Source organism: Stegastes partitus, unplaced genomic scaffold (genome assembly GCF_000690725.1).
Source record: "Stegastes partitus isolate 25-593 unplaced genomic scaffold, Stegastes_partitus-1.0.2 Scaffold251, whole genome shotgun sequence".
Lineage (NCBI taxonomy): Eukaryota > Metazoa > Chordata > Actinopteri > Pomacentridae > Stegastes > Stegastes partitus.
This window is the reverse complement of record NW_007577982.1, coordinates 233,571-256,193: the sequence shown is the minus strand read 5'-3', so window position 1 is coordinate 256,193 and position 22,623 is coordinate 233,571. Positions and strand designations below refer to the sequence as shown.

General features: G+C 41.4%; 1 protein-coding gene across 2 annotated transcripts in view; it reads right to left on the bottom strand.

The window, feature by feature from the left end:
• Positions 1-22,623, bottom strand: part of spop (speckle type BTB/POZ protein) — a 124,643-nt gene that overhangs the window by 57,930 nt on the left and 44,090 nt on the right. For both annotated transcript variants that reach the window (XM_008281934.1, XM_008281935.1), the window contains exons 3-5: positions 10,358-10,627; positions 7,105-7,226; positions 2,162-2,313 (exon numbers count right to left, since the gene is read on the bottom strand). In XM_008281934.1, coding sequence (XP_008280156.1) covers positions 2,162-2,313; positions 7,105-7,226; positions 10,358-10,435 — 352 coding nt within the window. In that variant the 5' untranslated portion in view covers positions 10,436-10,627. The remainder of the gene's footprint in view (positions 1-2,161; positions 2,314-7,104; positions 7,227-10,357; positions 10,628-22,623) is intronic.

Here is a 22,623-nt window from a genome sequence, read left to right as displayed (position 1 = left end):
TAAACTCCCACAATGCTCTCTGCTTGCCAACACATTAGTGCCTGCGTCCTCTGGGCGTTACAGTATTAACCAGTTAGAGTCAGTCAGCTACTACAGCTAGTCCACAATACTTCAAGTATGTCTTATCAAGAAAAATTGTATCAGGTATTGGCAGATACTAAATAACAAATGACTCAGATCGAACCAGCAGCAAAAAAAAAAAAACTTGATCAGGACATCCCAAGTTTAAAGTAACACAAACAAGCCAGAGTTATTTTTCCCCTACAGCGGAATGGTAGTGAGGTGCAGCAAAACCATCATGTGCTACTGAATAGGCTGGCTAAGCGGGGCTAGGACAGAAATGGAATTAAAAAAAGATAAAAGAGTAAGAAAATGAATTTGAGAGTGTGAAAAGGAGAAGACAGGTGTCTAAGTGAGCAAATGAGGGAATGAAAGTTCACATGAGGGAATGTTTCTCAGCAGGAAAAATGATTTCCCTTTCTACACAACCTGCACCGCAGGGGGTTGTACACAGCTCCACTGCATACGCCTCTGATTCAGGCACACTTCCGCCTCCCACCTCTTCGTCTCGCTCTCCCTGCCTCCCACCCGCCCCGTCTTCCCTCCTCCACGCTTCCTGTACAGTATGCTGCAGGGCACTGGGAAAGAGGGAGGCAGCCAGAAAGCCTGATAACCAGGAAGCGGTCACATCTGGCCCTCACTAATTCGATTCCACACAAGTTTGCTTTTCCTCCCCATAACATAACCTAATTAAAGGAAAAAAAACAGGAATTGGAGGCACATTCATTTCCAATTCATCAACTGAGAGTGAGGCGGACGAAGACTTCTAAAAGGGTTGGGTCTTTTTTAATTAAAATCAAAATTGCCCCATGCTACTTTGAATTATATATTTACTAGAAATGAATCCAACCGGCAGTGATTACACAAGCCCATATGGCTATCAATACCACACATTATTAGACACACTTGGGAGTATTAGACACACTCCCCACCTCCTGCATTTACAAATTTCAGTGCCCCAAAGACACAGGTGTGACAGGAGTTTTTCATTATGAAACTCTCAAACTTTGAGATATCCTCAGTTTTCTGCTGAATGCTGACTTCTGTGTAGAACAGCTTAAGAAGTTTTTTCAGTTATGAACGCTAATTTATTTCCATGTCAAGCTTAGAGAATTATTTAAATTGTGGGCATTTACGGGAGATCAAGGATGAGAGTTTGGTATGCATTTCAAAGTGCTGGTTAGCATTAATGTTGCCTCCTCCTGTTTGGAAACACATGGAAGAAGGATGTCCTAACCCTTCATATGTTTATGGGATATAATTTTATCATCTTGACTGCCTGCACTGTAAATACGTCGGAAGTGAAATCCCTCATCGGGTGCTCTTCCTGAGATAACTGAAGCCAAGGCTCGTGAGTTTCAGGTTGATTTACACCTGTTTCACCCCTGAATGCAATGAAAAAAGGAATCTGGCCTGGGATCTTGTAATGTGGGAGGTTTGCTTGTCCATGTTTAAACATCCCAGCCAGCTCGCAGACTCATCAGGGCCTCAGCCCCAACAATAGCAAACAAATTAGTTAAGATATGAGCAAGCCCTTGAGGTTAACATTAGCTGCACTTTAAGGTCTCGCTGAAGAATCGACAACCAATGTTGACTGCATCTCCCCAAATATTCTCCCATCCTGACTGGCTAAGCTTTTGTCTTTTTTGTCTCACTGCAAATTTATATAACAGCGAGTTGTTGCACCACAGTCTCTTTTAAGTTTACTTCTGCCTCTCAATAAGATCACGTGGTGCATTGCTCTTGCTTGCATGATAATCTGAATCTCCTGTAGCGTTTGTGAAGTGCCATTATGCTCCAGTATTGTAGAGTGTGCGTGTCTGAGATTAGAGAGAAAAAACATCTGTAAAGTATTTCCTTATGTGTGTCATCCAAGACGGTTTTTAAAACGCTTGTCATCTGACGGCATTAAAGATTAAAGGGTTTTCTGTTGGAGAGTTTTTCTTATACAAATCCAGACTTTAAGAACAGATGGTCTTGCAAGCTGTACGGATTGTGAAGCCCCTCGGGGCTAATTTGTCACTTGTGATACAGGCCTATATAAATAAAACTGACTTGATTATCAGTTAAGCTTGGTTAGGGCCTGGTGACTCTGACTTACCCATGGCTTTGGTCTCTTCTCCCTTGGCATTGAGGATAGAAAACTTAAACTTGGCACGGACTTCACTCTTTGGGCAGCTAACCAAGAGTAGGTAAAGTGATAAATAGTCTTTGCTCTCCTCATCCAGACCTTTAGGATTCACACGCAAACACCTAAGAGAAAGAAAAGGGAAAAAAAACAAAGAGAGATGAGGCTAAAGGAAGATTGAATGCTTCTGTTCCACTAGTCAGAGTGTTTATATTTAATATTTACATTCATATAACTATCTTTGTCTGATATGTGCTGTCATTCTCATGCTCTTGTTCAGCTTCTAAATGACCTGCTTCATGAATTAGGCAAAACATCTTTATTTAGAGAACTTTTGCCATCAAAGCACTCCAAAATCAAAGACAGATGATGCTCTGAACTAAACCTATAGCCCACCTGCTGCATCCTCACATTGCTCAAATAGACACACTCCTATATCATGGTGTCCATAACGGTGAGGCAACAAGATCAACATAAAGTAAAGCTTACTACATTGTCTTTTGCCTTGATCCCATCCTTTTGTATCTACACTTTTTTTCTTTTTTTTTTTTAAAAAAATACAGAATTTATCATAGTGAGAAACTGTAAAAATAGAAGGAAAAAAAAACTGTTATATTTTCAATCTTCCAAGGGTCCTTGAGCTTCCCATCTGTGATGTGTCATTTAATCAAAGAAGAAAAACTGCTAAAAATAAACTACTTGCACGACTCAGATTCTGTAAAAAAAACAAAAAAACAATAGAATTCTGTGCTCCTCGGCACAACCGTGAAGCGATTAGTGACTCAGCTGTGACCAACGGTGACGTGGCAGGAATTCAGATACATTTGGCTGAACTGTAGTCTGTGTTTACACTGAGAAACTGAGAGGCAAGAATAGAAATAAATCCAAAAAGCAAGCACTAAAATATTAACAGTTGCATGTAGAGTCGTATTTTTGTTGGTGGTAACACATGTTAGAAAAATGATATACATGTTGATTCCAGGTGTTTGTAAAATTCTGTAAAATAAATAATTGAAATGATTTTGCAACTTTGTTATGCTGCACAATAGATTTCTGAGTTATCTTTACTTCTATCCGTGGTTGTGCTGTTTCTAATTAAGTGCAGGTCTTAATACTGCAGTGAAAAATAAGCCCACAGTGAGCAAAAATATCACAGGAGTAAAAAAAAAAAAAAATGTCCAGAACTACTTGGATTTTGATACATGTGTATTTCTAAACACTAATAATTTGAGGAATATCTGGGAGTTGATGAGACACACATTCTATAATATAGTTCCAGGTCTCTAGTGATTAAAAGTATGCATTTGAGACTGAAGTGAAGCTGGAAATGCAGCTAGAATCAAAACCACGCTCTATTTATTCCCTTCATTATGAAAAATGATCCGTTCCAGAGTTTTATACACAGTTGAGATGTAACACTTTGAACCAAAGAGCAAAGAATCTGAATTTTTTTTGTTAACACGGCAACATAAACATGCCAATATTTCAATGCGGAAAGCTGAACTGCCAAAATCAGAATAACTCACAGTGGTTCCTCCCTTTGGTGATGGAAAAAAAACAAAAAGAATACAACAGAGAGTATCACAAAATCCGTGCTGAAGTATCCACAGTATATGGTATCACAAGAAACATTGATTATTAGACCCACCTCAGTTTTTGAGCTTTCTAGACAACCTTCCTGAACTTAAAATGAAACGGGGGAATCTTAAATCTACTGTGGATCCAGTGCTCCAGTAAGAAATGTGCCCTCTTTCTTTAAAAAAGAATGATATAAGATAGATTTTATATAGGATATTATACTAAGATCTGCTGCGGTCAGTGTATCAGTGCTGCAGCTGAGTCACAGCCTCTTTATGTCTCACAAAAGGAACAATGAGTTTGTAACATATGGATAGTTTGTTGCACAGCCTGTTATAGTTTCAGTAACATGAAACACTTCACCATGGCCATATGGACTGTTAATTAACACGTGAAGCATCTGGAGGTCGTAATTCTGCTAAGCCATTTGAGACAAATACATTTTACAAACATTTAATGAAAAGCAGTAACAATCTTTATGTGCTGGAGCTTTACAAACTAAACGCTCATGAGCAAAATCAGTAACCAAATGTGCGGTAATGCCGAATTTGTCGTGGTGGGCTTCTGTTTGCTTTCATCTATATGGTACAGTAGATAACCTTCCCTAAATTGCTGTCAGGTTCCTGTTAATTCTCCGACATTAGTCTTTTATTGTTATTCGAATGTGTGCCATTTTGCTGTGTTGCCTGCGCGGCGCTGACCTGCAGTGCACTTTGGAACTCATTTCTCCAACAAGCATCTATGAGAGCTCTGGAGAAACAGGCAATAACACCGCTGACTGAGGTCCGCTACAGACGGCTGCAAAAAGAACAGTCGGAATTGCTCACTCAGATGAGATACAAAAGACAGTAGGCACTTAAAGGAGTAAGTGGACCACTGGAATTATATTCAAAAATAACGCGCGTCGATGTGGTTTCCATAAAATGATATTTCTAATTTAAACCGCTCCCAGACCCACTGATGTGTGTTATTTCACCCAAGGCTATAGTCATCATTTTCATCCCCCTCAGAATGTCTATGGCCACTATGTTATTGCATGAGATTTTGAATACGTTCCCCTTCATTCTGCGAGCTCTTCTGTGAAAATAAAATTCTTGGACGTGTATCTTAGCCTTTACCGTATAACCAGTACAACAGCTGTTTACTGTACGTGGATCCACTAAGCAGAAGCACTTGTCTATTTAGCCATCTGTTTTATTAATAATTACTGGTAATCAAAGAGATCAATTTGGAAATGATGTACATTTGCAGTGAAAATGAACATCTTGGTGTCAAAATTGACAAACTCCAACAGAAAAAATCTTTGAAATGCCTTTGTTCAGTTAAGTGTTACACATGTTTCTCCTTCAGTGTTGCCTGGGTTATACTCGTGACGCTTCACCAGTTAGATTATGTGGGCAGGACATTGCTCGAGATCACAGGGCAGCTAGGCAGCTGCTCTGGAGTCAAAGTAGCATATTTTTAAGTTGACATATTTTAACAGAAATTCATCAACAAAACCAATAACGACACAAATAACAATATCTAGAAATACACGGTGTGTCAGAAAAGTTCCAGGACTGGTGTCACAAAAGATATATTTCAAACCCAAACTACGAGTTTTCCCCTTCAGATGATCAACCAGCACGTTTACAAAGAGATCCTGCGGCATTTGCTTCGTTCAGAGCGCGAGAAGAGGCGAGAGTTGTGGCAAGTTGTGGCTGCTTCACCATGACAACACGCCTGCTGACAATGCCCTGAGCATCCAACAGTTCCTGGTTGAGAAGAACATCACCGTGCTGGAGCAACCTCCTTACTCACCCCACCTGGCTCCGTGGGATTTCTTCCTCTTCCCCAGGCTCAAGGGGGTCATCAAGGGGACCGTATTGAAGACGTAGATGACATCAGATGGCTGTGACGACGGAGCTACGGGGGATCCGGAAGAATCCTTCCAGGAGTGTGTGACCATGTGGCAGAGAAGGCTGGGAAAGTGTGTTAGACTCCAGGGGGATTACTTTGAAAGGGAAAACTTGTAGTTTGGATTTGAAATATATCTTTTGTGACACCAGTCCTGAAACTTTTCTGACACATCTCGTATGTTGAATATCAGTTGGTTCTAGAGCAGGGGTGTCGAACTCTGGTCCTCGAGGGCCGCAATCCTGCATGTTTTAGATGTTTCCCTCTTCCAACACACCTGATTCAAATGATCAGCTCATCATCAAGCTCTGCAGAAGCCTGATAACGATCCTGATCATTTGAATCAGGTGTGTTGGAAGAGGGAAACATCTAAAACTTGCAGGATTGCGGCCCTCGAGGACCAGGATTCGACACCCCTGTTCTAGAGGCTCCACCTAAATCTACCAGCTTCTTCCAGAGCACACCACTGCAGACTCAGATTGTACTGCTCCTTCTAAATCTGTGCCTTGACAGATTGACAAAGCCCTTCTAGTAAGGATTGACAGATACAGACTTTCCAGGTTCAAGATCAATACCAATTATTGCTGATCAAGAAAGACCAATAACTAATATTTGTACCCAGTGTACATTGCATGTTATATTTTAAAAGGCAAAAGAATTCCTTCCTGCCGTAAAATGGCTCAGACGTACCTCTACACCTCTGCCATTTGCCACAGCTCAAGTACAACAGCTCATCTACAACTGTTCAGACACTATAAAACTACTTTAAGCTACACAATTGCAATTCAGCTATACATGTTTGAAGTGGAAGCTGATTCTAAAGGAGAATGATGATACAAAAGCTTCCACCCTGAACGTTAACAGGATTGATTTTTTTTAGGTTGGTTCTGTATGAAACCTTAGAAGTGTGAATCAGTGTTTTTGAGACTTCTGTATTCACCATTCAGTATCCTGCAGCTTCAAGGTGGAAATACTCAGCCATGGAGTTGACTGATTATTTCACTTATGATCCGTCTTCTATCATATTAAAAAAAAAAACACCATATGCACATGTTAACAAGGTAAGACTTGATTTTCAGCAGCAGGGGTCTTTGGAAAACTATAAATATTACACTAATGTGTATTTATTTAATGTACATTTAACCCGGCATGTATCATATGTTTTATCATTCACACTGAATCTGAAAGTGTGAAGACACAACCAGATGTGCTGGTAAACATAACTGCACATACAGATTAGCTGGAGGCACAAAATATCACTGAAGCAAAACCGTCTTTTTGGATCATTTATACTCCACACCTTGACTTTGACAGATTAAATCTCTTGTAATTTCTCAGATACGGAACAAGATAAAAAAAAATCCTTGCGAGAACTGTTCAAGTGGATGTTCTCCTTAAACATTTTCAATACCCACCAGCTAAATCGACCAGCCCTCACTCACCATTTGAGTTTGTCGTTGGCTCCTGAGGAGAACGTGGAGCTTTTGATCACCTCTCCCATCTCCTCACGACAGAAGCTGAAGTTGTTGATGGTCCACATGTAGGAGAACTTCACCACTTTGATCTGCACAGGGGGAAGAAAAAAAAAAAAAAACCAGGGTGGTCTGAAACCAGATCTATTCTATATGCGTAAGCGGAGTTTGGTCAGCCTGGACTTCAAAACCGCACATCAAAACTGCCTTTCATCTTAATAAACACCGACAACAAACGAAGGGAAAGAAGAAAGGATATTGTAAAAGTGGCAACGGGGAAAAAAAAAAAAAAAAAAAAAGGCAAAACAATTTTGCAAGGACATGGCGGAGATGAAAAAACAGGCATCATCAATGACATACTTTATCTACCTTGGCTCTTAACAGGAGAGCGATGTCTGAGCTAGTGAGGCCTGCTGCCGTAATGACTCAAACAAATACAATTTCACAGTACAGATAACCTTTAAACAAAGAAAACATGTAAAATGACACCAATTTCTATGGGAAACAAATTACACTTGAAATGCTGAAACAGTCGGGAAAACACAGTAACTGGAAAAAATGCAAACATGATTCATATCCATTAGGGTCATTACGGAAAAGTAAGCCTCATAAAATAGGAAGCTTTTCCGATTAAGTGGGCACCAATAAGCATGATTCTTTATATTCTTACTGGCTGTCGGCTCCATTTAATATTGTGCAAAAAGTCGTGATGAAACACAAAATAATGGACCATCAGGTTTATTCTGCGGAAAACAGAATTCAGATGCAGTGTGAGGGAGGATATCAGTCAATACTTGATCTCACCTTTACACCTGGATGACTCCTCCACTTTAACATTCAACTAATACAAATACTGTTAGACGTCAGTTTTTCTTTTTAAAACCGCCTCTCTCCTTGTCGAAATCAGAAGCCGACTTTACCTACAGTACATCTCAACAGCTAACAGTTCATCTGGAGATTCAGAGCGTGTTATACTTGTAACCGCTAATGCACCCTCGAGCTTCTAGCCTCAAGCAGAAAAAGGTTAGCAGGCTAACGAGATCTGGTAAGCTCCCCTTCTTTCTAACTCCACAACCCCCTCTTCTTCATTTTCAAGCTTGTCGCCTTAAGCCAAAACCAACATGTCTGAAGACGTGTGGGGCAAATCATTGAATTTTTGCAAATGTACCACAAAGGGTTAACACATGTTTTTATTTATAGGTAGTATCAAAGACCTAGAAAACAGACTTTAACTCTGTGACCCTCAAGCAGTTTCTCTCTCTTTTTTTTTTTTTTTGCTTTTTGGGCATTTTTGGGCTCAAAAATATATTTTACTGAAATGTAAAGTCCTGCATCTTTGTGGAAACAGCACAACCATGACTAGAAGTACAGAGAACTCAGAAATGTCTTTTTTGAAGTGTAACAAACGAAGAAGTTAAATATCTTTGATTATTTAGCAGTAGCCACAGGTGTTACCAGCACTGGGAAATAACGTTGTTTTGTTTTCATTTTTTATTTATTTCCATACGTGACTCCATCTGCTCGGTCAAACACAGCCTGCAGTTCAGCTGAATAGTTCCTGAAGGTTTTTCACGTGACTGTTGGTGTCAGTTGAGTAGCATCATTTTTGAATTTGACCAAATCTGGTGAGGGCACGCTGTTTAATTTTTGTGAATTCTGAAATCAGACATATAGAATTAAATGACTTAAATCAAATATCACAAATTTAAGCTTAGATTTAGTTCATTTTATGCATATTAAGTTGAGGACTATTGGAATTTTCCAACTTTTATAAAGACAGTCAGCATTTCAAACCCAACTGTAGAGTTTTGGGGTTAGTTTATAAAATCAGCACAGGAGAATCTACAGTGTCCTAACGAACAGTGTCTTAGCTTGTACTTAGTAGTACTTGGGTGTTTGATTACCGACAACAAAATAAACTGATTCGATGATATAATCACCTGGTCGTGATTATTTCAGTTGCATAAATGTTAGAATCATTTCTGTTCACCTCTATAAAAACAGCTGGATGACACTTAAAGAAGTGGCATCTTTCAGACACTATGTCCACATTGTTTTCCACCAGCTCTTCTGCTGTGGTTTAGTAGCTCAAACTGTTAAGCTTCGGCTTTCTGATTGACTTTTTTGTGTGTTTCGAGTGCGTGCATACACCTGTGCATGTCTGTCAGTTATTCTCGATTGTCAGCTGGTAGGGCTGGGCCATATCATACCTTGCATGGTAATACCGATGTAATGTTAGGGTATGATGTGAAATTGAAATATCGCGATAAAATTTGAGTGAAATATGAGAAGCATGGCAGCAACCGAGGAGGAGGGCGAATGCAGTGCATCGACCGAAAGGTAGGGCTGGGCTTATTGTGGTGGTGTACGTATAGCAATTTTGATATCCAAATATTTGCCTCCACAGATGAACTAGAATTGGTTTGCAAAAAAGGTGCAACCTCCGTGGTGTGGAACTGGTTTGGATTTCACCCGTCAGATACACAGCAGAGCACCATTTTCTGTGAAACCTGCAAGCAGTGGCGTTGTGGCGAAGGAAGGAAACACGACAAACTTGTTTCACCATTTGAAGCAAAAGCACTTGTCGGACAACAACAAAGCTGTAAAAGCACTTGAGGAGGCATCTGCTTTAACTGACGTGGTGGTGAGACCAAAGAAACTGACTCAGTAAAGTTTTAAGTTGCAAAGCAATTGTACTTTACTTTTGTGGATACTATGTATTGCTATGCTCAGGATTTGTAAGCCCACTTCCATTTGAAATGCATTTTGATTAAACAAACTGTCAGCAAGCAATTTACAACTTATGCACTATTGATTTTGGTACATTATAGCTTTAATGCACATCAAAAGCAGCTGCTTGTTAAATGGAAAAGAAATTGTTCTTTTTTTAATTTGCACCAATAAAGTTGTGCAGTTTTGAAATATTTTGTCTAGTGCCAATTACATCGTTATCGCAAATTTTCTCATTTATACAGTGATAAATGTTTTTGGCCATATCACCCTGCTCTATCAGCTGGTATCGGCCATGTTTTATAAAAACAATGAAAGAAGTGGAAACAGCTGACCAGCCATGAGAGTTAAATGTTCACCAGGGGTAGAAACCGTTTTTTGTAAAATTGGGAAAGGTTTTTTGTGCTGTTTCCATTAGCTTTTTCTTGTGTGGTACGTCAGAAATGTGCATAAAAGTACATCATGGAGCTAAACATCGTCGTGCATGTCTCACCTGAGTGTAACACCAGCTTTCAGCCACGGGGCTGCTGGACATTTCTGCCGGGGGTGGGGGGCTTGGGACTCTGGACATTGCCAGCGTTGATGCAGAGAGGACCTGAGCGGGGCAGGAGCACCAGCCAGGTGTGGGGTGAGGCGTCGGGAGGGAGGGAAGGTCTAATAATCAGTCAAGCTGACCGCCTCTTGAACACCTGCCTACGGAGAGCAGCAGAAAGACGGATCCAGCGCAACACAACGTCCAGACTCCAAAATAGCTACAGGCACCCTGTAGGGACACAGAAAGACAGTCATTAAAATAAGTCTGACTTTAAACTAGCGAGGCACATTACTATTAATATCTGTGACCTTGTGCATGCGTCTGTGTGTTTCTGAGTGTCAAAGCAACCCCTAATTGAATGGTTAGTCTAATTGAGCGGTATTTCCCAGTAAGTAGGAAGTAAGGGCTCGGAATTCATTTGTTTTTAAAAGAGGCTTCGGCATTCAAAGCACAGCAGCGGCGTGCGCTGTGCTTCACTGAGGGAAGCCTTCCTTTATCTGCGCGTGGTTTCGCTCTTTGTTTTGCTCTGAGAGGAGCACAGTGCTGCGCCAGCCATCTGATTCCAGCCAGGCTGCACCCATCCGCCGTGGCTCTAAGTGAAGGGCAAGACTTAAGACTTTCATCTCAAGCTGCCAGTCTGCGCTCACAACACACACACAAGGTCGCGCAGCACTTTCAAAAAAGGCAGTGCTGACTAAGGAAGGTCAAAGTTGTTTTTTTATGAGCGCCTGCTTCCAGGATGTTTTCATTCTGAAACGCTACGATTGAGATTTACACTGCAACGGCCACATCACCTCTCACTTTGTGTTTGTGGCAAAGAGAAACCTCCTCATTATTTCTGTCTCTTTTTTTTTTTTTTTTTTTTTTGTTCCTTTGCTTCACGAGGAGCCTCATGGGACTGAAAATCTTATTGGGAGAAAAAAAAAAATATAATGAAAAGGAACACGCAGCAGTTTGGTTTCAAAGCTTCGTCTCTCTGCTGTTTAAATCTCTCATTTCCTCTGGTTTCATCTCTTCATGCTCCCCTCCACACATTTCATACGCGAGGTCTCGGGATCTGGCTTTTCTCGCTCAACCTGCACGTCCTCCCGATCTCCTGCCAAAGAAACCCTTCCACTCCATCGCTTAATTAGTGTCTGATTGAAAGAGAGGTTCGGGACCTGAGAGAACTTGGCAGAAAGTGTTGGACCAAGAAGGAGGAAGCAAGAATGACAGAAGGAGGGGGAGAAAGTGAGAGGGCCCACTTGGTGATTCGATTGGAGGCAGAAGAGGCGACACCCGGACCTCCACAGCTCCAGACCCAGACACGACTTAATTAATGTTTAGAGATAACGCCTGCATCTGATCCTCCTCAATTCAGCGGCCCCTTTTTCTTCTTTTGTGCTATTTGTATCTGATGAAAAACACTGGTGGCATTTTCGCTCAGTAAAACAATAAAATATTAATCACAAAAGTTGGGAGAAAAAGGCTGCACTGATTTGCAATTTAAATTACCTGAGACTTCCTGGCAATTAATTATAGTCCATATGAGTGAGTGAGGGCGTATACGCAAATTTTTTACACTCGTGTGTGTTTCTCCGTGTGTGTCATCATTCGGGCATTGTCTCACGGCACAATTTACCAAGTGCTTTTCTTGTATCCTGTCCCTTAAAGAGCACCACGACCGCCAAGTAATCACAGGGAATCAATTTAAGAAAACATGACAACACTGGCAGCCCTGCTAACAGCCTCACAGCTTTCTAAATAGACCCAGATGACACTTAACCAGAATAAAGCCAAGGAGGGGTATTTTTCCCCCTCATTCTTTTCATGACAAAACATCAAGAGCAAAGTGGCAGGAGGAAAAGCAGCAATAACAACTCTGAGAGATGAAGGAGATGTGTGCTAATCATAGGACTTCCTCAGAAGAAATGTCTTCAGACAGTTCATTTGTCATGGGAATCTGATGATGACAGCGTGAATGGGAAGAATGACTAATAGGTGATAATGCACTCGGTGTAGAGAAAATAAATATTGTCACATTACAGTGTGTGCCATGCAGAGATTCACAAAGCCTGCGTTCCCCCCCAAAGGCAATTAAAAGACAAAGGAAGGAGGTAATGGAGGTGCTGTGCTTCAGATAAGGGTTGAAGTATTTGTTGCAGGTACTTGGGCTTCATCAGCACTTCATAGGTGGCATAAAAAGCAGTGGAAATTAGGAGGGAGGATAAGAGTGCTTGAATACAGAAAGACAGGCAAATGAGTTCAGATTCTGTATTCATCCTAATCTCTTCTCCAGAAAATACAGCAAACTAAAGGACCAAACAACAGCTTATTATATTGCAGCCATGTACACAAAAGGTTGTGCAGTGAATACCGCAACGTGGAACCTAAATGCTCAGTCCTTGTTGAGATTCAGCACTACAGTTTCTAAAGGGTTGTTGTTGTATTGAACTGAAGTATGGAGTGTATTTTTATGTCTTAACGACGAGTGAGCAGCACAAGCTTCACAGATATAGCAGTTATTGTCACTTATCTAATTGTATTCGATTGCATAACTGTCCGTGACCATGACCATGACTTTATTTATACAAATTAAAGCATGCACCACTGTCATCCAGTATCCCCGTGCAGCGTGGGTTCTCTCCGGGTTCTCCGGCTTCCTCCCACAAGTCCAAAAACATGTTGAGGTTAATTGGTAATTATAATTGTCCGTAGGTGTGAATGTGAGTGTGCTTGGCTATCTAAGTGTGGCCCTGTGATAGACTGGTGACCTGTCCAGGGTGTCCCCTGCCTTCATCCTATGTCAGCTGGGATAGGCTCCAGCCCCCCATGACCCTAGTGAGGATTAAGCGATGTATAGATAATGGATGGAGAAAAAGATCGCGATCAGGGCCAAGCAAGACAGTTTTTAACTGATCAGTGTCGGCAGGAATCCTTTGTTTGTTTATGTGTTGTAAATTTGAGAAATTTACTTTATTTGCAATAAGCAGCAGCAATCAGTACCTAATCAGTTGACATTGTCATATATTGATGTTGCTAGTAGTGTCACAGCCACATGATACTGGCTGCTAAAGCAGATGATTTAAAACGTGTGCTGGTCGGAGGTGATTAAGCCTCACAGAAGACTTAATCTGGTGTCCTTTCACTAACCAAACAGTTCTCTTAACTGGCCAATCTGGAACTTCCTGTCTCTTCTGGTCACTGCAGTATCAAACGGTTAGATGCTCAAAATCAGGTACCATACCTAATCTACAATATTTCAAGTGTGTATTATCCAGGAAAATGGGACCGGGTTTCGGCGGATACTAAATATGAATGACTCAGATTGGATCGAGGGCAAAAAAACTTTATTGGGACATCCCTAATTATAACTGTGTCATACTGCACAGAAAGCATTTCTAAGTTCTCTTTACTTCAAGCCATGGTTGTGCTGATTTAATAGAGGAGCAGGACTTTATATTGCAGTAAAAATGTGACAGGAGCACACACAAAAAAAAAAAAGCACCTAGAAACTGTTTGGAGTTCACAGGGTTAAAACCCACACAGCAGTAAACAGAGCAGCAAGAAAGAACATAAATGTCTGTATGTACAGTGCAGTAAATATGAGTGGAAAAGGGAGGGTGGGCCGACTCTATCCCACCCCCTCCCCAGTCCCACGCCTGCCTTCAGAGAGGTAAGCCAGATGAGGAGAGTGAGACCTGGAGCCCATTTATATTCATTACAGAGAGACAGTCTGCTCTCACTCTGCCAGTCCAGCCACCATCTCCCTCCATCTCTCTGTCACACACCTCAACACGCCGAGGAAGAGAGTCTGACAAACCAAAAGACAGATAGATCCAACTTCCTCTGCATAAACAAGAGCTAAGCGAGGTGATGCTGCATCTGCCTGCGCCGTCAGTCTGAGAGCCAGAGGCTGCCAGCTGTCCAGATACCAAGTCGACCGTTGCAGCCCCACTGTATACATCTCAAACACATGTTCAACACTAAGTCAATACATGATACTCAGCTCGTGGTGTAATAATGCTGTGATATTTACACCATCTGTAAATTTTACATGGCGCTATAGCATATATTTCTGCACATATGCTACCTCCATCTGCAAATCTGATAATGTGAACAGCTCACAATGCATATTTACACTTGAGGACGCATTTCTGTTTCGTTTGTTTTTCCATCTGTCCTTGTGACAATCTGAGCAGCGGCTGATGTCACTTGTGCAGAGCTTCCCAACCTGCAAGTCTGTCAGTGAGGACAATGCATATTTAGCTAGATGATGTTCAATATGTTCAGCTGTTGAACTTGTTGTTTTTACTTCTCTTTTGCAAAAACAAACACACTTACTGGTCCTCATCTAAACATTTGTCGGCATTTACATTAACACTTGATAGCGTCGGGAAATAAAAAGTAACAAATAAGTGCCATAAAAATAAATGAAGAGACAACTTTGCTACTTTTGCTCCGTATTTCAGAGCATAAACACATTCAGACTTGTGCAATATAAATATTGTTTACATTCATTTCTCGGAAAGAAACACCAGTATTTTCTGTTCATGGAAGAATCGGTGCAATATCGATAAAATCTGTGCAATATTAGTATTTTTTATATCAGTTTTTCTACTCTTGGAAGAATCTGTGCAATATCATTGTTTTTCAATACATAGATATTTAATTTCCACATCCAGAGGAATCTGTGCAATATCTGACTTTCCACATGTGGAAGAATCTGCACAATATCAACAGTACTTCTGTAGCTTTGTATTTACTTCTTGCAAGTTTTTCCCTGCTGTAGGATTAATAAAAGCTTATCTTATTTCATCTTATCTTATCCTAATGCTTGGTTTGATGATGGCACCAAACAGAAGCCAACAGTTTACATCCACAGAATTGATGGTGCCTAAATAAGAGGTGCAAAATTTAGATTTTGGACATGTTTAATAAAACTGACTTGTCTTAGACTTAAAGAAAAAAGAAAAAAAAAAAAACTTTATTGAGCCCTGGAGGGATATTCGTTTTCTGTACCCATTTGAAGTATTAGCAGCAGTGGGCAGCCACTGTGCAGGTCCTAGGGATCAACTCCAGCTTATAACCAGTGCTTTGGACGAGGGCACTTTGGAGAATTAACTTCACAGAAACTGAAGAACATGCAAACGGTACATTAAAAGGTCCTGGCCGGAGTCCAAACCCTGGACCTTGTTGCTGTGAGGCGACAGTGCTAACTTGACTTGTTACCCACAGTAAATCCAAAAGTTTTCTGCTTTCTGCAGTGGCGAGTATGTTACAATATTTCAATCTCACCTTGCTTGGCTCAGATCTATACTGTCAGACTATGATCAACTGTCATTTCCATTAAGCCTCAGCTGCACTTGAGGCTTCAAGCTGAATACAAATGCGCTGAAGATAAAATGTTAGATGCTCAGCATATTAACATGCATGTCGAGTAGAAAGGTAATTCAATTAAATTCACACTCTCACTTTATGTCTTTTAACTGTCTGTGGGTAGACACTGCCGATCAATTATCTCAGAGGCCTTAATATAGTAACTGTTAATGCATAGCAGCATTGGAGAACCCACTCTTCCAGAATATATTCTTTTGAAACATCAACTAACCTTAAACAAGAGCATCTTTAAGAAGCAATGTTTGCTAATTATGGGGTCATTGCATGTGAATGTATGGTTTTCTGAAGACTTTAAGTAATAATCCAAACAGTTCATAAGAAAACTTTACAGTAAAAGATGAGCAATCACGATAGCTGTTTGACAGGATTCAAAGCCTGTTATACACAAATGCTTGAGTGGATTTGTATGAGGTGGTTAAAGTTGGTGGAGGCAGGAAATATTTGGTGTCACTGCAAAAATTCCTGTCTGACCTTTCAGCAATCTAGCCTGAAACAGGAGCCTTTGGCCAGTTGCTTTTCAGAGGGAGGGCGTTGTTCTTATTGGCTGCACCATAATGTAGATGCACGTTCTTTCAGATGGTGGAAAGCCTGATTCATTGGAAGAAAATCCTGCAAGAAAAGTTGATGTTACAGCACTGACTGCAACTACCTACAGTGCGAAGCAAGCCTAGAAAAGGAAGACAGACTCAACAAAAAGGGAGGCTGACAGTAAACTCAATATCGGCGAAATGTACCAACAGAACTGGCATTACGTTCAGTGACTAATATATTCTGAGTCTGTCACTCTTCTCCTGGAGAGGTAAGCTGCTAACGTCATTTTCCTGTGTTGCTGTGTTTGGTTAGGTTGTGTAGATAGATTTGAAATGCAGGCTTGTGATAAGTGGCTGTGTTGCAACTGGAGTTGGGCAATACAGTAAAATGTACCAACCAGTCCTTTTCAACACCCAGCGATTGTCGATACAGTCACTGAAGTGTCTGACAGTATTTGAAGAAGACTTTGATGGCATCAGCTCAGTGTTTCTCATACATCTGGTAGCTCGCCACACTATCAGCACTGACATATTGATTTTCTATTTTTTGTAATGTTGGATGAGTAAAATCACTGTAGATCTGTGCCCTGCTCTCGCCTTGACTCATAAACACATTGACAACAGACCATCTATGAAAGGCTCCTCCTCTTTGTGCACACTGAATTAAAACATGCATGGGACAAATGACTGTTGTTGGCTTTTCCCTGCAGAACATTTACTGTAGGCTGGCTCATAGCAAAGTAGTCTTCACGTGGTGAAAGCAGAGGCATGAACCGGGCAATCTATTTCCTTTCCGGGGCACCATACACAACATTTGGATATCAGCTATAATGAAGCTTGTGTGTTCAATAAAGTAAATGGTCTGCACTTACATAGAGCTTTTCTACCTTAGTGGCACTCAAAGCGCTTCACGATGTTTTCTCATTCACCTATACTTTCATACACCAATGGCGACAACTTTGGGTTCAGTGTCTTGCTCAAGGGATCGAACTGCCAACCTTGCGATTAGAGGACAACCGCTTTAGCACCTGAGCCACGTCCTCCACATAAGGAAGCCCTGTATGCTCTGTTTCTTGTGTCACTTTCGTTTTTCCATGCTGTCAAAATCACTTCACTTTCAGTTTCAATGTCACTGTTCTCCAGTGATCTACTGCCGACTTTCCCCAAACCAGTCAGGCAATAGACCCCGTTCTTTAAATTCACTGTAATTTTGTCACTTTTACTCCCATCGTGTATCCCTCTTCCTCCTCATCTCCACCTGAGGGTCCCGTCCTCATCTCCCACCTTCATGTGGGACCCTGGTCTGTGTTGTCGCTTCTCATCGCACCACCAAAACTCTTTCATTCAGCATATTCATGTTGACGCAACAAACTTTTGTTCTCTACTGTTACATGATCTCTCTTTGTTCGTCTGAAATATGGGCCTGTCTACGCAATTTATGGCTGATTGCAATAACTTGATCACCTCTGTTGGTTTGCACTTCACAGTGGCTACAGCTACGTGTCGCTAACACAGTTTAAACTGTGTATTTTAGGATTATTATTTAGTTTAATTCTCACGCAGGCAGAGCAATAAAGTAGTAAAACAAAGTGATCAAATAGACTGGCCCTATTTGCTCAACCCAGGCTGGAAGTTATCAGTTTGCCAACTGTAGCTAAAAGTTTACGGCTGTAGTGAAAAGGAAATGGCCAGCTCAGTTTCATATTAACATTCATGTGTATGATCAAACTTGTGTTGCGTGCACGCATGATGTGCATGCATATCAGCTATAGGCGGAGGGCTATATCGATGCTTTACATTTTTTGCCCTTTCCAGATTTATGCCTACCACAGCTTTAACTTTATCTCAGAAATCCTTCAGTATGGCCATATGGCAGGGACTTCAGGCGACCAGGCCTGCTGTGAAATAGGAGGTGAAGAGTGACAGAATAGAGAGTCAGAAAGCCTTCTGGAATTCATTACAGCTACTCTCTACGACAGAAAATAAATTCATTATAAAAAGAGAAAAAAAAAAATCAAAAACCCATTTTACATGCAAGCACACTCACACACTCACACACACACAACGTGTCTCCATCTAAATTCCCTTTAACTTGCAAAATGAAAGGGAAACATCAAATACACAGAGCCACCCACTACAGTCTCCCTGAGGGCAGCGCTTCCTGCTGGGAGGAGGAGAACAGGTGGCACGGTGCTGAGACACCGCCACCAGGTGGACAGGGGGTGGAGCTGCGTGATTTGGCTGCAGCAGAAAAGGCTGCGGCCACAGCGGGGGACCTGGAGTGTTTAGAGGGTCACCTTGTGCAACAACAGGCAGCGAGCAAAACAGTGAGCTACAGAGACGGACTGCCGAGTTTAGAGAGACACACTACAAACACTGAAAACATGCCAGATAGCCGAGGTTAAGTGACAGAGTGTTGCGGATTTGAACGTATGCGTGACGCATTTCTGAACGTAAATCAAACGCCCACATGCTAGCTCACTTTTCCACGGCTCAGTGTCAACCCCGTGCTCTTCTAACACCCCCCACCATCGGCAGCACCATCCTCTTCCCTCCAGCTCGGGTGAGAAATCTGACAGAGGGTTAATGAAGCCTGTTCATTATAAGGTCAGATTCCATTAAACGCTTACAGGGAGCATGTGTGGATGCATGCGGGGGATGAGCAAGATTGATCAAGTGCAGAGGCTGACCCTTCATTTCTGGAAATCATACACAGCTGGCTGGAGGCGCACATCCTGTCAAATAAGCACATGCACATGGATCAAGAAGTAAAAGAAGTAATTCCAACTTTTCGTTATGAGAGATTCAGGATTGCTGGCAGAAGAATTGGCATGGAGGTGTCTCTGAAATGAATGGCAAGAAAATCGAAGCTATATGAGCTGCTGCAGGTGAAACTGGCAGGCAAAGTAGGCAGAGGGAAGGAGGGAGCTGCCTCTCAGACGTGAGAGAAAGAACAAGGCTAGATGTGGAGCATGTATGAAAACATGTCTGCTGTAAAACAGTGTCTGTCCATTTCGCCCGAGGCACTGCTGATAGCCCTGACACTCACTCGGAGTGAGAAAAAGAGAGTGAAAACAGGGATAAGCGAATGCCAGGAACAGTGGGCACACATGCATGACAGAGCCGAGCGCGAACTCGGCAGCGGGTTGGGAAGACGCTGGAGTGTGTCGGATCCAGGGCCGCAGGAGGTGTGATGGATTAAGAGGCACTGGCAGAGACAGAGGTCCTCCCTGAACCGTGGCGCAAACCCCAGCGAAACAACATCACCATCCCTCTCCATATCACTGATGGTCTCCCCTCTCTCTCTGTATTTTCTCCGCCTTCTTCTCTCTCTCTCCTCTTTTTAAACCATCTACTCAATTCCCCATTTTCTCTTCTCTTAAGCCCACTCAAGACTGCTATAAAACCAGGAAACCATGCAATGCCACACACCTTCTTTAATGCCTCAGACCCTCATTCTGATCACATTTTCTACTCACAAATATACAGTATAAACAGTGGCGAGTACACCCCTGTGCAATTTAAATGGAAAATGTTTGAAAATTGCATCACCTCTCAGTAATTGCACTATTTTTAAGTTGACAAGCGGAGTATTAGCTCTTATGAACACTCAAAAATAAATACTTTAGGGGGACTACATCGCAAATACAGGCCCCAAAGTAGAAACAGTAGCAAATTATATAAACCTCTGAGTAAACTGTGTAAACTGTGACTTCCAGTCAGTCTAACTGCATGAACATGGTTATAGACTGACTTGTGAACACCAGAACTCACTCACTCTTTGGACCTTTCGGCTGTGTCTTTGCTTCACGTGGAAAAAAACTGTCAGGCGGTCTGAAAAATCTGCAAGATTTCACAAAGATGGAGAAGGATACAGGAGAATTGTGACCAACTAAAAATCAATGGAAACCGTCTTGCAGCACTAATCAGTATGAATGAATGAACCACTAATCAGAGACACAGAGGCCCGACTCCTAAAATGATGCCACAGACAGTGCTCTAATTCTGAAAACAAGAGTTGGCACAGCAGATAGAGATGGAAATCAGAGTTTCTGTGACAGGTCAGTGTGAAGGACAGAACACAGTGACAGACTCTATCGACTGCATTCAAGAAAAACACCCTCGTTTGCTCTTGAGCACAAAGCTGCACATTGCTAAAGATCATGAAAAGAAGCCTGATAAATGCTGGGAGCACATTGATCAGATGAGATTAAGATGCATTTGATTTGCTCAGATGGAGTCCAGCATGTTTGGTGTGAAGCTGACCAGGACTACCACGGTGAATGCATAGTCCTGACAGTGGAGCACAGAGGTAGAAGTGGGATTATAAAGGGCTTCATGCAAAAGGTGTTGGGCAGATGACATTTATAGATGCACCATGAATATCTGTGGATAAACCAAATATACGGGCTGACAAGATGATTCCCAGACTCCCACAATTCAAAGCACACTGCCAAAACCACACAAGAATTTCTAAACAAGACAAAGTAAAATCTATGACCTGGCAAAATATGTCACCTGACAAAAAGACAATCCCTCTAGCAAAGAGCGGCTAAGAAAAAGTAGTCTCTGAAGAACGACAGAACATCTCAACAGATATTTGGTATCATCCACGCTGAGGAAAACTGACGATTTAAGTCACATTGCATTTCCTGTATTAGAGTAATTAAAATAACTGTTTAACTGTGCAGGTACAAAAACAAAATACCGTAATTTTCGGACTATTGAGCGCACCTGAATATAGGCCACACCCACTAACTTTAAAAAGAAAAAAAAGATTGTACATAGATAGGCCACACTTGTCTATAAGCCGCAGGTGTCCACGTTGTAACATGAGATATTTACACAGAAAGATTTTTTTAACTTTGAATGAAATACGTACCAGCAACATACACAAACATGTACTGTAAATGCTTTTTTCCTTCCAGGAAAAGTCATTGATCGCTATCTTCCTCTTCCTCCTGCGCACTAAAACCACTAAAGTCGTCTTCTTCAGTGTCGGAATTAAACAGCCTCAGAATGACTTTGTCACACACTTCCTCAGTCTCTCTTTCGTTGTCGCTCTCAATGCCACTTTCATCTTGAGGCAAATTTCGAATAAAATCTTAAAAATCCATAAATTAGCCGCATCATTGTTTAAGCCGCAGTGTTCAAAGCGTGTGAAAAAAGTAGCAGCTTATAGTCTGGAAATTACGGTAATTAGAAGACGACGTAAAATTGGATAGCTTTGCCCAAATCAATGATGTTAACATTCTAATTACCTTAAGTTTGGTATCATCTTTAGTGATAAGCAGTGACTGCATTGGTGAGTTGCACTACATTTTCCAACAATCCTTCTACAATGTTCATAGCAAAAAGTAATGAAGGTAAAGTCATAAAAGGGACATGGTGCCCGAAAGAGCCAATGCAAAGGTGGACAGTGTGAAGTCTGTTGACGTGACAGAAAAAAAAGTCAGCTCTCATTGCATCACCATCATTCATCATCTAACATAATCAAAGGCCTACAGTGGCCTCGAGCATTCTTAGCCTAATGTACTCGCAAAGCTAAAAAGAAAAGGAGAATATTTTCATCAACATTTGGCTATTCCCATTATCCCTTCTTCACTCACCCCAGCTCTCCATCCTCTCTGATCTCCCCCAAATCTCTGCACCGCGCTCCTGTTGCAGAGCAGACCAGCTGCTGTGTGACTCAGTGTGTAGAAAAGGTTCAGACCCAAATCCAAACACAAACAAAAGAGCAGCTCCCACACAATTCACCTACACATTTAAACTACAGTGGAAATGTGAAAGAATCGGTCTCTGTAAACTTCAGATATGTATGTTTTGCCACAGAGCTGCGATGTGTGAATGAATATCTGACAAGTACCTGGTCTGCTGTATTTCATTACATACTAATTTCTTTACTGCAATGAATTTCAACCATGGCAACATGCAAATCAATCTATTTACATACCGCCAATATGCCCTCCCACTACTTTGCACACACAGATGGAAACATCCAATATTACATTTAAAATTAGACCGACCGGCAACAAAGATAAAGGGCTAATTTGACAAACTCAATGTATGGTTGAACAATTAATCCATTCCAAATCGAAAATGCAATTGGTAAACAATGCAATTAGCAAATTGCAAAGGCTGCAATTTAAGATATACAAGGTGCTGCTATCAAATAATTAATTCAATTGTATTTAATTTGTGCAGATTGATACTTTCAAGGGGTGCTAATGCTTGTCCATTGATTAATGTACACTATGTGGTTCAGGCTACCCGCTGTGATTCGACTGACATAAGCCCAGCTTCTTTGTTTAATGG